This window comes from Labeo rohita, chromosome 1 (assembly GCF_022985175.1).
Source record: "Labeo rohita strain BAU-BD-2019 chromosome 1, IGBB_LRoh.1.0, whole genome shotgun sequence".
Lineage (NCBI taxonomy): Eukaryota > Metazoa > Chordata > Actinopteri > Cypriniformes > Cyprinidae > Labeo > Labeo rohita.
The window spans coordinates 47,373,310-47,394,775 of record NC_066869.1 but is presented as its reverse complement, the minus strand read 5'-3'; the positions used below and the strand labels follow the sequence as shown (position 1 = coordinate 47,394,775).

General features: G+C 29.4%; 1 protein-coding gene across 3 annotated transcripts in view; it reads left to right on the top strand.

Annotated features, from left to right (window-relative positions):
- The window catches only part of gpc6a (glypican 6a), a 265,587-nt gene that overhangs the window by 147,174 nt on the left and 96,947 nt on the right, over window positions 1–21,466 (top strand). For all 3 annotated transcript variants that reach the window (XM_051108184.1, XM_051108192.1, XM_051108199.1), the window contains exon 4: window positions 19,836–20,001. In XM_051108184.1, the coding sequence (XP_050964141.1) occupies window positions 19,836–20,001 (166 nt within the window). The remainder of the gene's footprint in view (window positions 1–19,835; window positions 20,002–21,466) is intronic.

Sequence of the window (21,466 nt, the reverse complement as noted above, 5' to 3'; positions counted from 1 at the left end):
TTATATTGTATATATTTTAATTTGTGCTGTCAAATGATTAATGGTTAATCACATCCAAAATGAGTTTTTGTTTACATAATATATGTGTATATATAAATTCACATACATACAGTATATATTTTATATTAAAAAAATATTTACATGTATCTATTTATATTCATATAATTAATATCATATATAAATATATTTATTATTTAAACAACATATTTTTTCTTAAATATATATATGCATGTTTGTGTATTTATATATACAAAATAACATATAACATATATTATGTAAACAAAACCTTTTATTTTGAATGCGATTAATCACAATTAATAATTTGACAGCACAAATTTTTTTATTGTTTTCATTTCACTTTTCATTATTGTAGTGCATCAAGTTAAAGTAAATTCAAATAAATACATTTAGAAAAAATAGTAATTTTTGTGTTGTTGTTTTTTTCCTTCATTTTTGTAGTAAACAAAAACTTTTATTTTGAATGTGATTAATCACAATTAATAATTTGACAGCACTAATTTTATTTTGTTTTATTTATTTTTTTCATTTTTCTCATTTTTCATTATTGTAGTGCATCAAGTTAAACTAAATTTAAATAAATAAATGTAGTAAAAAATAATAGTGTTGGTGTTGTTGTTGTTTTTTTTTTCATTTTTGTTGTTTTTTTCACACACATATTATGTACAAAAAACTTCTACTTTGGATACGATTCATTACGATTAATCGTTTGACAGCACTAATTTTTAAATACATTTTTTATTTCAGTTTTAGTTATTTTAATGCATCAAGTTAAACTAAATTTAGAGAGAAAAAAAGTAATTTTTGTGTCTATTTTTATTTTTTTTTTATTTCAGTTTGTTTAACTAAATTAAAAAGGAGAATATTTTTTTAATGGTTTTACTGTAGTTTAGCTAACTATAATAACCCAGCATCTGTATTTAGTACATCTGTGTGCATTTGTGTGGTTGGTGCTCTAAGTGTGTTGGTCGGTAATTGAGCATCAAAGCTGTCAAAGGCCGTGTTGTGACATTATGTCGGTGCGTTCCCGACGCCCACCGTGTCCCTGACGACCCCTGACATTTGAGACGCGGCTAAAGTGCAGACTCTGTCAAGTACGACACCTTTCATCAGCACGCGGCCGGGTGGCCCAAGGGTGTAAACCTAACACCGTAAGACACTCCGGCCTGAGCCTGAGGAGTTGGCCTGGGAGTGAAGGGGACCGCCGGAGATCAGGTAGACAGATGCCCGGCGCAGCGGCTCTGGTAATTTTCTTTTAGTCCGCCGGCGTATGTCGGGTTTCATCAAAAAAGCAATCGTCTGAGGCCGTCACATGGAGGTGCGGGAGGATCTGATAGGTAGGAATGATAAAAGATAAAACACGGCCCTTCACGCCCGCAGATAGCCGGTTCGCCGAGGACGCTTGGGGTGACTTTTCCGCCTGTCCTACCTGACTGTTAAGAAGGGCCTTTTGACTTTACAATAAGTGACACCGGACCAGCCTCGCTGGGACTGTCTTTCTCCTCGACTCTTCATTTGAAAATCCAGCCAGCCGTGTGTCCTTCCTGCACGGAAAGAGCCTTTGAAAGTGCACAGGCATAAAGTGAAGCAACGGGCCCCGTTAGACATACAAAACAGCCACAAAGTTTGAAAGTGAGCACAGTGGGGAATTGCAAATCTGTTTTAAACACCTCACCATTAGTACACTGGCTTGTAAGTGTGGGCGGAAAAAATATGGCAACACTTTACAAGGTCTAATTAGCAACATGAACTAACAGAGAGTAATATATTTTTACAGCGTATATTAATAATATGCAGTTTTTTTTTAATGTGCTTTTTTGTTTGTTTGTTAATTAACATTGCATTAGCTTACATTAACAGATACAACTCAACATATTAGTAAATGTTTAATTTAAGATTAACATCAATAAATGACCATGTGTTATTTCTTAGTTCATATTAAAGAATTTACAACTAATGTACACAATTTAACTAATGTACAGAAATGCAACCTTATGGTAAAGTGTTAAATGAATGGTAAAATCTCAATTTTAAACTGAATTTTAAGTTGATTATTAATAATACTATTTATTCAAAACACACACACAGGGCATTACATATGGAGGAAAATGCCATGCTTTCAGATTTAACATCCAAGCACAGAACGCTGCATAGGACTATTTTATTTTATTTTTTTTATTTTTTTATTTATTATTTTATTTTATTGTGCATTTTAATTGCATATGCATGGAAGACAGAACTAATTATTTTTTATAGTTTATTTTAAATGTTTTGTTGCATATTCATTGCAAATAAAACATTGGATTTTATTTTATTATTATTTTGTTTAATATTTTATTATTTTAGACATTTTCATTGCTAATGCATGGAAAACAACTTTTTATTTTATTTTATTTTATTTCATTTCATTTCGTTTCATATGTTTTCATTGCATGGGAAACAGAACAATTTTTTTATTTGATTATTTTTTTATTATTTTTATTTTATTTTCTTTTATGTGTTTTAATTGCATATGCATGGAAAACAGAACAATTGTATTTTATTTGTATGTTTTATTTGAGATGTTTTATTGCATATTCATGGCAAATAACATTTTATTTTATTATTATTTTATTTCATGTTTTATTATTTTAGTCATTTTCACTGCGTATGCATGGAAAACAGAACTATTTTTTATTTTATTTATATGTTTTCATTGCATGGGAAACATAACTATTTTTATTTTATTTTAGATTTAATTTTTAGATGTTTTATTGCATATGCATGGAAAACAGAACTTTTTTTTTTATATTATTTTATTTCAGATGTTTTCATTGCATATTCATGGCAGGCAGTCCTTGCAGTTGTGTCGCTGGCAGTCACTGCTCCTCACTTCACTGTTTGTATCTCTTTGATTCAATTTGCTGGTGTTAATGAGGGCCAAGCTATTGTTCCTAAGATGCTGTTTAAACAGCATAATACAATGCCTCATAGTTACCATCTCCATTTTAATTACTCGCCAAAGACAGTTTTTACTTGCATTCAGCTTTAAATGAGCATTAAAGCAATATTCCGGGCTAAATGCTTGTTAAACTGAATTTCTCAGAAAACACTTTTGAATATGTACCAGGAAATGTAAATCTAAAGCCCAAAACAACCACCGATACCTTCTCACATAAAAGTGACTTTGAACTCCTTTTCCTCTTGAATGTATTTTTCTATGGATGTAATGAGCTGTCTCTCACTATAATACAGCAGGGAACATCAGAAGTGGCTGTTTGTGATTTGCACTTCGGCAAGAAATTGGCTGAAAACAGCATAGCAATAAAGACCTCTGGCGAAATTGCGCTCAATAATGTCTCAATAAAGCCTATTGTATTTGACGATAATGTCGCATTCACTAACCGTGTCTAAAGCGTTGCCTTGTCTGCTTTATGTAAGTGTCCTTGAGCTTGTTTTTTTTTTTTTCAAAATGTCGTTTATTAATATGCGTTTTGTTTTTTGGGGGGAAACAGTCTAACATTTAGACTTATTGTAGGGAGCAAAGTCGCTTGTTTAGAGCCTATTTTGTTGCCAATAAGATCTTGCAATCTGGGTTTGCACATGAACGCCACCACAAAGTCATTATTATGAGTGGGAAACATATTATTATGGGCCAAGCGCCAAATGTACGAAGGCACCTATTGTATCCGTTGGCGTTCTTCTTCTTATTCTTCTTCTGCTCGGGAAGTCTGTGGCAGCCCATAGAACCGCTTGCGGGAAAGTTATGAAATTTGGCAGACAGATAGAAGACAGTCCCAACATTAACCATAGCAAGTTTGGGGTCTCTAACTCAAACTCTCTAGCGCCACCACTTGTCTAAATTTTGGTAAAAGTTCGAAAAACCTACTTTTTCCAACTCGTCCTAGACATTTTGTCTGATTTGCACCAAAATTGGCAAAGATCATCTTCAGACCATGCAGGCAAAAAGTTATGGAATTCAAGTTGATTAGTCAAACTGTTTTCGAATAACGCACAAAACGAAAAAATGCTAATAACTTTTGATTGCATTAGCCTATTGTACTGAAACTGGTCTCAAAATATTCCTTGGGTCATGCCAACAACATACATACCAATTATGCAATAGTTGTCCAAACTTCCTGTCTGCCATTTTGATTAATGTACAAAACCTACTTGTTTTAACTCCTCCTAGACCGTTGATCCGATTTTCACCAAATTTGACTCGCATCATCTTCGGACCATGCTGGCAAAAAGCTATGGATTTCGTGTAAATTTTCGAAACGGTTTTCGTTTAACGCATCAATGAATTTGCTGGAAAGATGCCAAACTGCATCTGAGGCTGTATCTCTGCAAAGCTTTGACATATTGACACCAAACTTTGTATATGCCATTGTGACCTCACACTGACCACACCACATCAGTTTGGTAACAGCGCCATCTATTGGTCAAGAGTGATAAACCATTCATTATGAATGGTCAAATTATGACATTTCCAAAAATGCTAATAATTTGATTGCATTAGCCTACTGTAATGAAACTCAAAATATTCCTTGGCTCATGCCAATAACATACATATCAATTATGCCATAGTCGTCCGAACTTCCTGTCTGGCAATTTGATTTATGTTCAAAAACTACTTTTTCGAACTCCTCCTATACCGTTCATCCGATTTTCACTAAAATCGAGTCAGATCATCATCATACTGCGCTGACACAAAGTTATGGAATTTGTGTCGATAGACAAAACCGTTTTTGTATAGCATTGCAACAAATTTGATCTGTGATGCCAAAATGACTGAGGCTTTATCTCTGCAAAGCTTTGACATATTGACACCAAACTTTGTGTGTCTCATTGTCACCTTACATTGAACACACCACATCGATTTGATAACAGTACCACCTATGTTTTTATGATTTGTCACCCATTTTGATTAAAATTGTCTTAAAATGACCTCAGTTACTTATTGCTTCAGTTCCTTGGCCACTTAATTGCTGCTTGCAGCTATATTTTTTCTTTCAGCTATACGTCTCAGACTTATTTTTATAGTATAAAAGGTCTACAAAAATCTCCATCTTGTTCCGGTCAGTTTATTGAATGCTCTTGTCATAATTATGATTTCCCAACCCATTAATACGATCTTTGAGCACACTATTAGAACTTACATCCTTGTAAAAGTCCTCAATCTGTCGGCCAAATTTCACGGCCTTAATATTGGCACACACCCATGATTAGCAGCAGTGTCGTATAATCTTTATGAACATTCATATCTGCTGCCCGGCCGAATCTGTGCCCTTGAAAGTCATTGAGGAAGAATCTGACGAAGCATCTGAACACATAAAGTGTCAGTCGAGTGTGATCCACCGCAAATACAACGACGGCACGTCTGTCTTTATTACCTGGCTCTCGCGCGTTTGTGTGTGTGTGTGTGTGTGTGAGATGTGTGGTATGGCGGCGGCGAGCCAAGCGTAGCTGAGCTGATTGTTTTGGAGCCAGCATCTCGGCTGGAGGGTTAAACTGTCACTGTAGCTCTCAGTGGCTCTCGTCCTCAGATGTCGTTCAGTTTGAGGAAACCACAGGACGGGTCTGACTGAACCTGCATGTGGGAATATGTGACTGAGCATTAGAAATGTGCTGAGACAAAGCCAAGTTTGCTGAATCTTGACTTAGAGATCCATGTTTGAGGCCCATATCATATGAACAAACACTGATGCTTTTAGCTTTGCAAGCTTTGCAATATTTACAGCTAGTTGCTATTATAGTATTTATGGAAACACATTTCATAACATTAGCTGCGTTAAATAACAGGAGCAATGAGTAATATATTTTATGTTAATGCAATGTGCGTTAATATTAATAGATACAACTTTTGATTTAAAAAAAATCTGTTAGTAAATATTGAAATTAAACTAAGATGTTAATGCTGTGTTTTACCCTATATTTAAGATCTTTTTTTGCACTTTTAATGTGTTATTTTATTTGTTTGATTTTTAAACACTTCTGTTTAGCTTTATATTTATTCCTGTTTTAATGTTAGTCATTTTAATCATTTATTTCAGTTGCTGAAGCATCATTTGTATTTTTTCATTTAGCTTTGTAAGTAAAAATGTAATCTAATATTTGTATTTTTGTTGTTTCAGCTTTATTTTAGTTTTATTTTGTAGTTTTATTAAACATTATTAAACTATATAAAAAAAATATATTTTAGTAAATAATACATACATCTTTAATAATACATCTATTTTAATGATTTACATTTTTTACAGAAACATATTAAACTTAAATTATATATATATATATATATATATATATATATATGTGTGTGTGTGTGTGTGTGTGTGTGAATAGATGCATATGTGTGTGTGTGTGTGTGTGTGTGTATATATATACTTAAGTATTTGTGTCATGTTGTTGTTGATGTCTGATTTCATTTTATATTTTTTTATGCATATTATAATATATACATTTAATTTATATATAATTTAAATTTAATAAAATGAAAACAAAAAACAACACAAAACTTAACAATCATTTAAATAATAATTTATATAATAGTGCAAAATATAAAAATAAAAACCAGTTCAAAATATTTATAAAAATTATGTTTACTTAAAATAAATGTTCACTGAAATAATTTTCATATATTTAATAATATATTTGTTATAAAATGGAAAAACAACAACCACAAAAACAACAACACAAAACTAAAACTTAAAATAATTCAAATAATAATGCAAAAAAAATGAAAACCGTTCAAAATATTTATAGAAATTAAAATGTTCACTTAAAAAAATTTCACTGAATGGATTTTCATGTATTTTATAATATATATTGTAATAAAAAGAAAGAAAGAAAAAAACACAACGCAAAGCTAAAACTTTAACTATGAAATAACTCAGTTTAAAATATTTATAATAAACTGTAATCTCAATGACAATGAAACAATGAAATAACACCGGCACAGTTTATGTTCAACAGCTGTGTTTGCATTAAAATCTGTTTTTGGCTCTTTTATTTCATTAAAGATATGAATGTTCATCCTCAGATGAGGATTTTATTGCTCAAAGGTTGCTCTTTCAAAGCACGGGCGACCTTTTACGTTTGATTTTAACAGGAGATTTTAAATTTGTTGTATTTAAATATCACCATCTCTCTCTTTCTTATAAAATGCCTTTGGAGAAATGCAATAGTCACAAATGAGCTGACATGCAGTAAGAGTACAGAGCTATGAAATTAACTCTAGAGGAGACACATTTAAGGAGTTTTTTTTTGCATGAGAAACACCTGGAGAAGAGAAGCAAACATTTCTGTTTGCTTTCCATTTAAATTTCATAACCATTTTGGACAGAAGTTGCAATGTTAAAGAGTTTTTTCTCTCTCTCTCTCTCTCTTGGGTTAAGGCTCCTGTTGAGTGTGACATTGTTCTGAATAATCATAGGTTTCGGGAGTGTGATCGTGCAGCAGAAGCATAAGAAGTCTTGTTGTGTGGGTTGTTTCTGTTGCCTGGGGCATAAGCAAAGGTGCGCTTCTAGAGTTCAGTCAAGGTTGGTTTAGTTTGTGAAAGATGTGCTAAGTTGTACTGGCATGTAAGCTTCACATTTTTCCATCCATTAATTTTCCAAACCGCTCGTCCAGTGTAGGGTTGTGGGAGTTTTAATATTTACTCAAATAAAGGTGAGGTCAACACAGACGATCAGCTAACAGCCCACTAAACACCAGCTCCAAGAAAAATAAATTTTTCATTTTATATAATAATATATAATATAATATAATATCATGTCATATATATATATATATATATATATATATATATATATATATATATATATATATATATAGCTTTTTTTCTATTAACAAAATTATTTTATGGCTTTATGTTCAGTAAAATTAAATATTGCATAATGGAACAGACCCAGGATATTATAGTTAACTAAACAAAAATTAAACTGAAACTAAAGGCAACAAATAAAATAAAATGAAATAAAATAAAATAAAATAAAATAAAATAAAATAAAATAAAATAAAATAAAATAAAATAAAATAAAATAAAATAAAATAAAATAAAAAAATCCCATTTAGCCACTTTTTTATTTATTTATTATTTTTTTTCTTTTATCTAAAAGCTTAAAAGTTACTGACATATTTTGTTGAAGAATAAAACATGAAAATATTTTGAGCTTTTATAATATTTTGAGAAATTATTTCAGGTATATAACCAAAAACCGCTTTTAAATAAATAAATGAAACCTGAAAAAAACAAGGTTTTAGGACTCATTCCAGCAGCACTAATATTTAATTTATATATTTATTTTTAAAAAATCTCTATGCTTAAAAGAAAAATCTAACACTAGTTTCACACATCAATTGCTAGTACAATTTAAAAAATGAATGAAATGTACAAATATTGAGGTTTAATTAAAAAAATAAAATAAAATAAAATAAAATAAAATAAAATAAAATAAAATAAAATAAAATAAAATAAATGTGTATCCTGCACTACTGGATTCACATTTTCTCCTTACCCACTTTTTTATCTGTCTTTCTAGGTGGCAGATGGTGTGTTGACTTTTGCCGTGTTAGTTCACTGGCAGAGCCAATGAGGCTAATGATGCTGGCCGAACATGCCTAATGTCCGAGAGAAAGGGCGTGTGATGCTGGCTTGAACGCTAATGTAAATCTGTAGAGAGTTTGAGCTTAATTTGGATTAGTAGGACAGTGCAAATCTAGTTTGTGTCATTGCCAGCAGATTTCTGTGCTTGCATTCCATTGCTCCCTTATACCCTTTGTGAAATAAACAACAAAAGGTTGAGTTGGAGTAGCTTGCGTTGATTATAAATGCAACTAGTGATGAGTTTACCTGTTCACCAAGAAAAACTGTATTATATATTATAAAACCAAAATAAAACTAAAGCCATGGGGAAAAAAAGCAAAAGAAAAAAAAAACAGAAATACAATAAACACCAACTAAATTAACAAATACTTATAATAATAAATAATAATACAAATTAAATAAAATAAATTAAATTAAATTAAAATAAAACTTATTTTATTTCAGCTATTTGTCTAGGCAACATGTCTCATTTTTGTTTAGTTTAAGTTAATAACTAAAAAAATAATAATACAAAAAAAAAAAAAAAAAATAATAATAATAAAAACTTGCAAAACCATGTTTACATAGAAATTACTAGTGAATTAAAATGAAAAAAAAAATACTTAAAATAAAATAAACAACTTAATAAACGAACTAAATATAAATAACTTTGTATAATCAATAAAGAAACAAATAATTATTTCAGCTAGTAAACTAAGTAAACTAAAACGTAAAATAAAACTCTATATAAATATTTAAAAAGAAAATCAATAAAAATGACACAAACACCAAAAACTACTTTAATTGAAATTAAAATAAAAAAAAAAATAAAATAGAAAAAATAAAATTGAATTCAAAGTATTAACAAAAACTGTAACTTAAAAGTTACTGACATATTTTGTTAAAGAATAAAACATTAAAATATTTTGAGTTTATTTTGAGCACTCTATAGGCAGGAATATATATAATAAACGCCAACTAAATAAACAAATACTTTGTTGTAATAATAAATAATAATAAATAAAATAAAATAAAACTTATTTTATTTCAGCTATTTGTCTAGGTTTTGTTTAGTTTAGGTTAATAAATAAAAAAGTAATAAAAAAATTAATTAAATTAAATTAAATTAAATTAAATTAATAATAATAATAAACTTTCAAAACCATTTATACATAGAAATTACTAGTGAATTAAAATAAAAAAAAAAAAAATCAGCACTTAAAATAAAAATGACAGACATGAAAAAGTACTTTACTAAAACTTTAACTGAAATTAAAATAAAAAAATAGAAAAATAAAATCTAATTCAAAGTTTTAACAAAAACCATAATTGTGGTATATCAACAATACTAAAATTACTAAAATTACTAAAATAAAGCCTCAGTTGTCCCATTTAGCCACTTTTTTTATTATTTAAAAGCTTTAAAGTTACTGACATATTTTGTTGAAGAATAAAACATTAAAATGAGTGTAACCAGAGCCATTAATTTAGGCATATAAACAAAAACTGATTTTAGGACAAGATTTTAGGACTCATATAATATATTTAATATATATGCTTAAAATAATGTGTTGAAGCACAGTTTTCATGCAGAAATTGCTAGCACAATATAAAAATAAATTAAATGTAAAAATATTGAGGTTTAAAGATATTTCAATCTTTGTTTTATTACACTCCTAAAAATAAAGATTGCATAAGGGCTTTCTTACAGTGATGCAATAGAAGATCTATCTGTGGTTCCCCTTTCAATGAATAATTCTTAAAAGAATAATTTATTCTTGTAATAATTTATTCTTTTAATCTAAAGAACTGTTTTCCATCATAACGCAGTGGAAAGGTTCAATGGATGTAAAAGGTTCTTAATGGAACCTTCAATGCCGATAAAGAATCTTTATTTTAAGACGGTACGTCTTTGAAAAATCCTATGTTACAGTGAACCAAAGTCTCAGTTAAGACCTGAGAAGTTCTGTAGTTTCAGTCGCGTCGTCTTCCTGTTCGCTTCAGGCCCTTATTAACTTCTGATGTCACTTCTCGCACCTTCTCAGCCCTTCTCTGACATCTAAAACGAAAGAGAGGAACAGAAGGAGGTGCCACATCTTTAGTGATCTGATTATATCACATCCAAACCTACACTCGCAAGCTGCTCGGCTCGAAGTTTCGCTCCTTCGCTGCGTGTTGGGGTTGATTCTGGAGGCTCGTGCCAGCTTGGATCGGCCCTACTGTCATAATAACTGCGGATTAGATCCATCTGCTGACGGGAATGTTCTTTTCGTCGAGCCAAAAGAGTCACGTTAGAGCGCCTCTAAGCTCGTGCCGTTGTCTCGCATCTCTTAACGCCCTTCAAGGTTAATTCGGCGCCTTTTCCTAAAACCATCGGTCATATATTTTCATTCCCAGATGCGGCTGACGAGTCTCAGGATTTGTTCGGCGAGATTTCCCATGGGTCGGTTTACCCTGGCTATGCGGTTCAGCGCTGAATGAGAAATCAAATGTGCCAGGCTTAAAATGGAACACAATGTACCCAACAGGATTTCTGTGCAGTCGCTCAAAGCCGTTTTATCTTCTCCCTGTGCATGCAGCAAACTATATTATTGTCCGTTATGGTTTTTTTAAAAGCAGGACTCCCCGTTTCGAATTTATGCTATAGGCGTTTCCTTGCAGAAACATGGAGGAGGCGCTTTTCTTCTGATATACTGATATCATTGTGCACTTAGAATTCAAAACCCTTCTGAGAAAAGATCCCACATTTAAGCATATTTATCTGTAAGGGTTATGCATCCAAGATAATGATGCAAATACACTCAATTTGATTGGAATGGATATAAATGTATGAACTGTGACCAAATGTATGTAGGTTTTTCTGTATACGTTGACTAATGTGAATTAGCGAGCGTTTAGCGCTCTGTTCCGAGGCTTGGAAGATAATGCGTAAAGCCAAGCAAGTCCACTTGTGGTTTCTGAAATCCAATTTGTTGTGTTCCTGCGTGATTTCGAGCCGACCCGGCTCTTTTCAGACCCCCAAACCGGATCTTTAGACATTACAGTCCTTGAAGTGCTCCATCGGAGCTGTCGGATAATGTGCATTAGTGTGATAGAGCTGAGAATCAAATTGAATCTTTTAGTTGAACTGGCTCATTGATTTATTTAAATAGAACATTTGTTTAAATCTTTATATTGAATCGTTAATTATTGAAATTAATCTTTGAGTTCAGTCTTTTTTAATCTAGTGATTTGAATGTTTGAATTGAATTAAATCTCAAATATTGCATCAAATGTCCAAAAAAGGATATTTATACACGGTTTTAAAAAAGTGATTTTTTTATCAAAAAATATTTTTTTGAACTTTAGATTATTAAAGTTTAAATTGTGGCACATTTTACAAGAAATTACTATTTCAGTTTTTGTTTTTGTTTTTTAAGTTCACAATTTCATGTTTAATTCAATCTTACTCGCTTTTTTTTTTTATTGTTTCTGAAATTTTCAGAGATTTCTGTTTTTGTAACAGTGTAACAAAGTACTTTGATTAATGTAACAATGTAACAGACTTTTGATCAATTTAACATATTTTTGAATAAAAATATTGATAATAATAAGCAAAAATTAATGGTGATAATAAAAAGATGTTACTGACCCCAAATGCTGGAACCGTAATATGTATAGAGAAAATTTTAAATTTTCCCTCTCTTATTAATTGAGAATGAATCTTTCATTTGAACCAGATCATTGATTTGATTATTTAAATAAAATCTTTTTGATTTGAATCTTTATATTGAATCGCCAATTTTTTAAATGAATCTTTTGAATTCGGTCTTTTAAATATAATCTGTGATTTGAATATTTGATTTTTGTTAAATCTTCCAATCTTGCATCTAATGTAAAATCTTTCTATTAAAGGACATATTTATACAATGTTAAAAAAGTGATTTTCAGAAATGTTTTTTTTTTTTTTTTGTAACGCTGTAAAAAAGTATTTACGGTCACTTTTGATTAATTTAACATATTTTTGATTAATATAAATATTAATAATAATAATAACAAAAAATTAATGTTTCATTTGAACCAGATCGTTGATTTGATTATTTAAAAAAAAATCTTTGTTTATACCTGATTTGAATCTTTAAATTGACTTGTTACTTTTTTTAAATTAATCTTTTGAATTCGGCCTTTTGAAATTAATCTGTGATTTGAATATTTGAATTGAATCTTCAAATCTTTCTATTAAAGAAAGTATTTATAAACCATTAAAAAAGTTGTTATTATTATTATTATTATTTTTTTACTTTACTTTTTTTTTAATTTCAGTTTTAATTCAATCTTACTCTCTTTTTCTTTGTAATTGTTTGTGAATTTTTTATTTTATTTTTATTTTTTTATTTATTTTTTTTGTTTGTAACAGTGTAACAGCCTTTATGGTCACTTTTGATCAATTTAACATCTTTGATTAACAAAAATATTGATAATTAATTTGTGATTTGAATATTTGAACCGAATCAAATCTTCAAATCTTGCATCAAATGTACAGTATATACTGTAAAAAATGATGATTTGACATTTAGATTATTATGGCACGTTTTACAAGAAATTACCTTTTTTTTTACTTTAGAATTTCACATTTAATTCAGTGCTACTAGCCTTTTCTTTATAATTGTTTAAGAAATTCACTAATTTTTTTCCAAAATGTTTTATTTTTGTAGTCATGTAAAAGTCCTTACTGTCACTTTTGAGCAATTTAACTCATTTTAGACTAATAAAAATATTGATAATAAACAAAAAATAACATTGCTATTAAATCTTACTGACCCCAAATGCTTCAACCGTAATGTATATAAAGCAAATATTTCATTTTCCCCCTTCCTAATTAAATCTAATTTCACAATATTTCATGTAATCATTTAATAAAAATTCATTCATGAGATTTGTGTGATTATTCATTAATCACAGTGAATTTGTGAATAAATCTTTTTTTTTTTTTTTTTTTTTTTTTAACTATTATTATTATTAATAAAATGGAAGAGTTTTGTGGTATTCGTGCCAAAGCAGTAGAGTTTGCATTTCTGTTCAGTGCTTTTGAAGTCATTTTGTATATGAAAATGATTCATAATATTAATAATGGTTGACTAATATATCTTTTTTTTTTTTTTTAAATGATAGCTGCTATCAAGCACTGTATTAGTCAATTTGTAATGTATGAAGACTACTAATCTATTCTGAATCTATTTTGAGATTCATTTGGTCAAATTAAGCATTGAGAGGAGTTTTCTAAAATGAGAAATGTTTCAAATGTTCAAGTTGATGTGGTGTTTGTGCCTCCCATGTTGACGGCAGACTGTCAAAGTAGGGCCTGTTTTGGCCGTCGGCCTGTAAGCAGAATCGCAGCTCGAGGGATTTGACGATTGTGAGCGGCTGGTGTGAAAAAGAGGGATTTTACTGGAATGGACTGCTATTGTGGAAATGGCGGTGAAGCCGGAGCTCATAAATGACTCACAGGTCTCACTGTCCTCGGGAAATCTCGGCTGCTGATCAAGCTTACTGCGTGTTTCATTCTCCACGGCTTTGGTCGATTCCTGGGCTCTCCAGATTGATTTGCGACAGGGATATGAGAGCATTGCGACGAAGGCTGCTTTACTTTCATGAAAAATGCATTGTTTTGCATGCTTCGGAACATGGAAATGACCTAGTTTGTGCTCCTGCATATCATCTCGCGTGTTGAACCTCATATTTCTGCTCCGTCACTGGCAGGCATTTCTTCTGCATGACAGATTTGTCAAAGTTAAGATAGATTGGTGGTGGAAATATGTAGTGGGCAAAGCCGCAGGAACATTTTATTGCTCACAGGTTACTCTTTAATATCTCCACGCTATGGGTACATGAGCATGACTCTGGAATAAATCATTTTGTTGACCTCAAGTGCCTACGATCTATACTATTTATTGGCTTGAGGAATTTCATTACTTTTATACGTCAGTGCACTTGGACAGCTCCATTTTAAAGATATGCGGCTGCTGATGTTTTTAAAAACAGGGTCGGTACGAGTATAAAAAATTAATTTGAAAGTCTCTTCTGCTTAGCAAGGCCACATTTCTTTGATTAAAAATACAGTAAACACTGTGAAATTATGAAATATTATTAACATTTAAAATAACAGTTTCCTGTTTTAATATACTTTAACATGTAATTAATTTCTGTGATCAAAGCTGCATTTTCAGCATCGTTACTCCAGTCTTTAATGTCACATGATCCTTCAGAAATCATTCTAATATGCTGATTTGCTGCTCGAGAAACATTTATGATTATTAGCAATGTGAAAAATGGTTCTGCTGCACAATATTTTTGTGGAAACCGTCATGCATATTGTTTTTCAGGAAATTTCAAACAATCAGCATTTATTACTAAATTAGAAAAAAGTACATAAATAAATTAATTTTAAATAATAACTTTTTAAATATGTCTAATAAAGATGTAATGTTTAATTTTACCCCTCCCTTATTAATCCAAATTTCACAATATTTAGTTTAATCATTGGTAATTATTCATTTACAGGATTTTTTTTTTTTTAATTTATGCGTAATTGTAAAAAAAATCTCTTGATTTTAAAACCTTACATAAGAAATTAAGTTATATAAGCCCAAATGTAACTTTTCTGCACTCTTAAAAACAAGAAAGAAAAAAGCAAAAGTAAATTAACCAACAAACTAGGATTCTTTTTTGTTTATTTTATTTATGAGCACAATTTTTTTGCACACTTAAAAACAAGAAAACATAAATTAACGAACTAACCATGTTTTTATTGTAACTTAATTTAATTTAACCTTTTTTAATCATCATATTTAAATCAGCATCATATATATATTCACTTATTGCTTCTCTCTCTCTTGATCCTTAAAAAAGCATAAATTAACTAACTGATATTTTACTTTATTTTATTTTATTTTACTTTATTTTATTTTATTTTATTTTATTTTATTTTATTTTATTTTATTTTTTATTTTATTTTATTTTATTTTATTTTATATTTTATTTATTTATTTATTTATTTGTATTATTTTATTTCTCTTGATTATAAAAACATGTATAATGGATATATGAGCACAAATTTAACTTTTCTGCACACTTAAAAACAAGAAAAAAACATAAATTAACCATGTTTTTATTGTAACTTTTAATCATCATATTTAAATCAGTATCATATATTCACCTATTTTTATCTCTCTTGATCTTAAAAAAAGCATAAATTAACTAACTAACCAGGTATTTTATTTTATTTTATTTTATTATTATTTTTTTTTATTTAGTTTATTTTATCTGTCTTAAATCATCATATAAAAATCAGCATCAGCATCAGCTCTTGATTATAAAATCGTGTATAATGGATAATTAAGTTATAAGAGCACAAATTTAACTTTTCTGCAAACTTAAAAACAAGAAAAAAAAAGCGTAAATTACAAGTGTTTTTATTGTAACTTAATTAAATTATTTTTTTTAATCATCATATTTAATTAGCATCAATTTCACCTTTTTTTCCTCTTGATTTTAAAACCTGGTATAATGGAAATTAAGTTATATAAGCACAAATGTAACTTTTCTGTATTTTATTTATTTATTTATTTATTTATTTATTTATTTATTTATTTATTTATTTTTAATCGGTCTGAAATCATCATATAAAAATCAGCATAATATATTCACCTAATTATTATCACCTTATTTTTCTCTTGATTATAAAATCTTGTATAATGGATATTAAGTTATATGAGCACAAATTTTTTGCTCACTTAAAAACAAGTAAAAAAACATAAATTAATGAACTAACCATGTTTTTATTGTAACTTAATTTAACTTTTTTTAATCATATTTAAATCAGCATCATATATTCACCTATTGTTTCTCTCTCTCTTGATCCTTAAAAAAGCATAAATTAACTAACTGATATCTTACTTTTTTTTTATTTTATTTTATTTTATTTTATTTTATTTTATTTTATTATTTTTAATCGTCATATTTTAATCAGCATCATTTATATATTTATTTATTTGTTTATTTATTTGGATTTTAAAACCTTGCATTGTGTATTATAAAAGGATTTTTTCTGCATTCTTAAAGAAAAGAAAGAAAGAAAGAAAGAAAGAAAGAAAGAAAGAAAGAAAGAAAGAAAAAAAAATAGTTTTCAGATTTTCTTTTTTCTTCTTTTTTTTTCTTTTTAGTACAGTTTTTGGCCTGAAATTGATCGTACTTGAAGAATTAGTACGCAGTACTACACAGTCAACAGTGTGGTTCTATAGAACACAGTTTGTCAACCTTTGAGATTCAATATTAAAGCATGAAAATAATGCTGTGTTATTCCAGAGTCTCAAACTACAGTAAATCATCCCGACGGAGTCCCTTGTTCAAAGTCCCATGTGCAACTAGACAGTCTCTCTGGGTTTCGCGTGAAGTTAATGGCTGATTAGGAGTCGTATGAAAAAGCTGTCAGCTCACGGTGCGAGCGAGTCTCGCTGTGATGAAAATGCAGACACAGTACGTTCAAAGCGCTCCTGCGCTGCGCATTTGATGTGGGAGTGTAAAACGGGCCGCGTCAGAGCAGCTGCGTTTGATCCTCTCCCTTCACCGTCTTCCAGAAACACTTGTAGCTGTGCAGCGGGAGAGGAAGGGTGTCTGGATCATCACAGACGAGCAGAGTGATGAAGACGCCAAGAGTTTATCCCCGAATCCGGAGGTGTGACGCGCAACTGATCCTGCGCTTGTTCTTTCAATTACGGGCCAACGGTGGAGCCGTGTAAAGCAAAGATTTTGAAGGGTAAATAAGTGGAGCTTGACAGGATACATGTGTTTGAAACGTTTGCAAAGTTCATTGAAAACTCGCTCCCGTACTCTACCTCCGAAGAAGGCAAAGCAGAGGCTGACTCAAAGTAAGAAAAGGAGCGCTGCTGATCTGTTGCAAAGAATAAATGGAGGCGTAAGATTGCTTGTGTACTGCGTAGTGCATATATTGTATACTGCCTACACTTTTCACATTTAATCCAGGAAATAAAATGGTTAGTCTTGTGTAAAAATGTAAAAACTCTTGGCATACTGAGTCATACACAGTATTATTATTATTATTATTATTGTATTTTTGTTTATATCAATACTTGTGTGTAGTATATTTAAATTAGCTTTTAATTTTAATACATTTTTATCGGTTTTAAATTTTCATTAAAGATAAAATTATAATTAAGTCACAATTAAGAGAAAAAAACGTGCAATTGTGAAATGTAAACTCAAAATTAAGACACAGTCTAAAAGATTTGTTATTAATTAGCTCTTCATTTTAATTTTCAGTTTTCAAATTAACTTTTTCAGTTTTCGTTTAAAATTTAGTTTATTTATTTATTTATTTATTTACCGAAATTACAAGCAGGTATAGATCAAATTCAGAATAATAATTCAAAATATTAATAAGAAACCTGCATTAATTTTTTTCTAGGTAAATTATGTTAAGCTTTAAAATTAAATTAAATTAAATTAAATTAAAATCTTAGATTGCCAAGGCAACTAATAAGTGATATAAATAAATAAAACTGATAAGTTTTATTTATTTATTTATTTTATTTATCAATTATTTATTAATAACTAGCATGGATGGATGGATAAATAGATAGAAACAAACAAACAAACAACTAAATAAATAAACAAATAAATAAATAAATACATTTAAACTTATTTCAGTTAGTTGCCTTAGTAACATTTATCATTTTATTTTTTATTTTATTTTATTTTATTTTATTTAGGCTTAATATAATTTACTTAGAAAAAAAAATGCATTTTTTGGTTTCGGTTAATAGTAACACCACTTGACATAGTTCCATATCTAAAACAGTAAACAAAATTCAAATGTATTATTTAAGATAAATATAATATTAAAAATAATAAATATTAATATATATAATATAAATATATACGATTGTTATTTATTTTATTTTATTTTTAAGCTTAGTATAATTTATTTAAAATAATTTTAATGCTTTTTGTTTGTTTGTTGGTTGGTTGGTTTCGGTAAATAGTAAAACCACTTAATGTATTTGAGTGTCTAAAATGGTAAATTAAAAATAATTTGTATAATGTATTATTTGAGATAAATATAATATAAAAATTAATAAATATTAATATATAATATAAATATATAAGACTTTTGTTTTCTTTTATTTTTAAGCTTAATATAATTTACTTAAAATAATTTTTATGTATTTTTTGTTTCAGTTAATAGCTACTTACAGTAAAATAAAATTATATTCATATATATATATATATATATATATATATATATATATATATATATTCATATGTAATAAAAATATAAACTTGTATTAAAATTAAATGATTAAAGATTTCATTATTTGAAAATAAATATATAATTATATTTTTGTATCCAAGAAGATAATTTGAAATGAGAAATAAAATAGAAGCTATAAGATCTAAAGTCCCAATTAAGAAACAAATTTGCAATTGTAAAATATAAACTAACAATTAAGATTTTTTACTCTGAAGCAGAAGATAAAACCGAGCACGCATTTGTTGTAAATTTTTTGTTTTTTTTTTGCACACACTTCATTTTCGGATTTTCACTCTTAAACCTCTTGTAGTAGTCAGATTTCAGTGTGAGTTGCTTTAGAACTACTGTTGTCAGATTTGATCAGCACAACATGTCCTTTTGGATCTCTGCGAGAAAATCGACGGCCGCCACGTGTTTCCAGTTGACCGTTTCCCTCTTTTCAGCGCGGCCTCGACCTTTGGAGAGCCGCCTCCGCGTGATGGACAGAAAATGGCTGGCGTACAAGCTCTGAGTCAAGTATACAGATAGAGAATGACACGCAATTATCAGAGACGGCTGGAAGTAGATATATGTCTCCTCTGAAGGCCAGCTGAGGTCCGTCAACAAGTGTCTGCACCCATATTGATGGCGAAAATGGACGTGCATTGAGCGCATGCAATGCTTTTGTGAATATCTCCCCCCGATGTGCTTTAAAAAACACGTTTGACCTGTCGTCAATGCGGTTCTTCACTTTGAAAACCACTTTAAGTGTTGCGAGAACCGCTCAGACCCTTTCAATACCCAGCAGAGGTCCTTTCACAGATTATGAGCGCATAGTGAAGCGTCCCGCTAGAATATATTTCAACTCGCTTCTCCGTTTCTTCCAGCAGCTTGCAAAACAACTCTCCAATGCAATGCGGTCGAGTCAGAACTAACTTATTTCCATTTTTATTTCTCCTGCAGGTCAATATATCTCCAGGTTGCAGTAAGGCATTGACTAAAATGCTGTACTGTCCGTACTGTGGAGGAATGCCGGGCCTCAAACCCTGCGCCAACTACTGCCAAAACGTCATGCGGGGCTGCCTGGCCAACCAAGCCGATCTGGACCCGGAGTGGAACCTCTTCATCGGTAAGATGCGCTTTCTGTGTCCGGATCGGTTTTCAAATATAGATTTTTTCGTTTGGATTGCCGCCAGATGGATTTTTGAGCTTCTGTAAGAAATGATTCACAGTGTTGAAGGACTGTTTGAATAGATAGATTGGCTTTATATTCATAGTTTTATATAAACAGGAAATTGAAATTCTTTCGTTCTTTTGCTTTGCTAATACATGTGTCGGATCTTATTTTGAATGATGCGTGGGTGCACACTCCAGTGTTTTATTTTATTTTATTTTATTTATGATTTTTAAACATTTAAATTTATGCAATATAAGTTTTAGGAATTTGGTTGTCATTTTGATCACTTAAAAAAAATACATTCATTTTTATTTGTTTATTTTTTATATGCTTCCGTTCTAAATGCTATTTTAGTATTTAGTAAATATTTAATTTTATTAATATTTTAAATAATATTACATTTTTATATGTTCTGTTTTCATTTTAATTTTAAAGTTTTAGTACTTTTGGGTTTGTATCATTTTTGTAAATACATCTATGTAGAATTTATTAATTTTGATTAATGTTTTAAATGGTTTAGTTTGTTATATTAGTACTTCAAACATAAACAAATAAAAAATAACTAGTTGAAATAAAATTTTATTTTATTTTATTTTATCTTAACATTTCAAAATGTCATTTTAATATTTAGTAAATGTTTTTTTTTTGTTAATACTGTAAATTGTATTTAATTTTTATATTTTCTGTTTTCACTGTCATTTTAGAGAAAGTTTTAGTAATTTGTGTTTTTATCACTTTTTACGTTTTTATGTTTTCAAATGATTTTTATCAAAACCATGTCCAATTGTCACGCTCAGACAAAGCACACGAACAACAACGTAAATAAACGAAGGTATTTAATAAATCCACGGGGAACACAGGAGACACAGGAACACAGGGTAGTAACATCAACGTCCAACAAAGCAAGAGGGGAAACACACGCTCTATATACACACAGACTGATTACAGACACAGGTGTTGACAATGAGGGAGAAACCAAAATACACAGAACTGCAGGGGAGATGATGGGAGAAACCAACTAGAAAGTCCAGGGGTGTGACACCAATGTTATTTTAATATTTAGTAAATATTTTCTGTTGTTGTTGTTAATATTGCAAATTTTATTTTATTTTTAGATTTTCTGTTTTCACTTTAATTGTAGAGAAAGTTTTTGTAATTTGGTTGTGTTTTTAAAATTTTTGCCACTTTTTTAATTTGTATTTTATATAGTATTAATATTTATATAATATTTATATAGTATTAATATTTTATACTAAAAAAGTGGCAAAAATGTTAAAAACACTGTTTTTTTGTTTTTTGTTTTCAACTAGAAAAACTAGAAAGGTACATTTATTTTATTTTATTTTATTTTATTTAAATTTATTTTATTTTATTTTATTTTAACATTTCCATGCTCCATGTTATTTTAATATTTGGT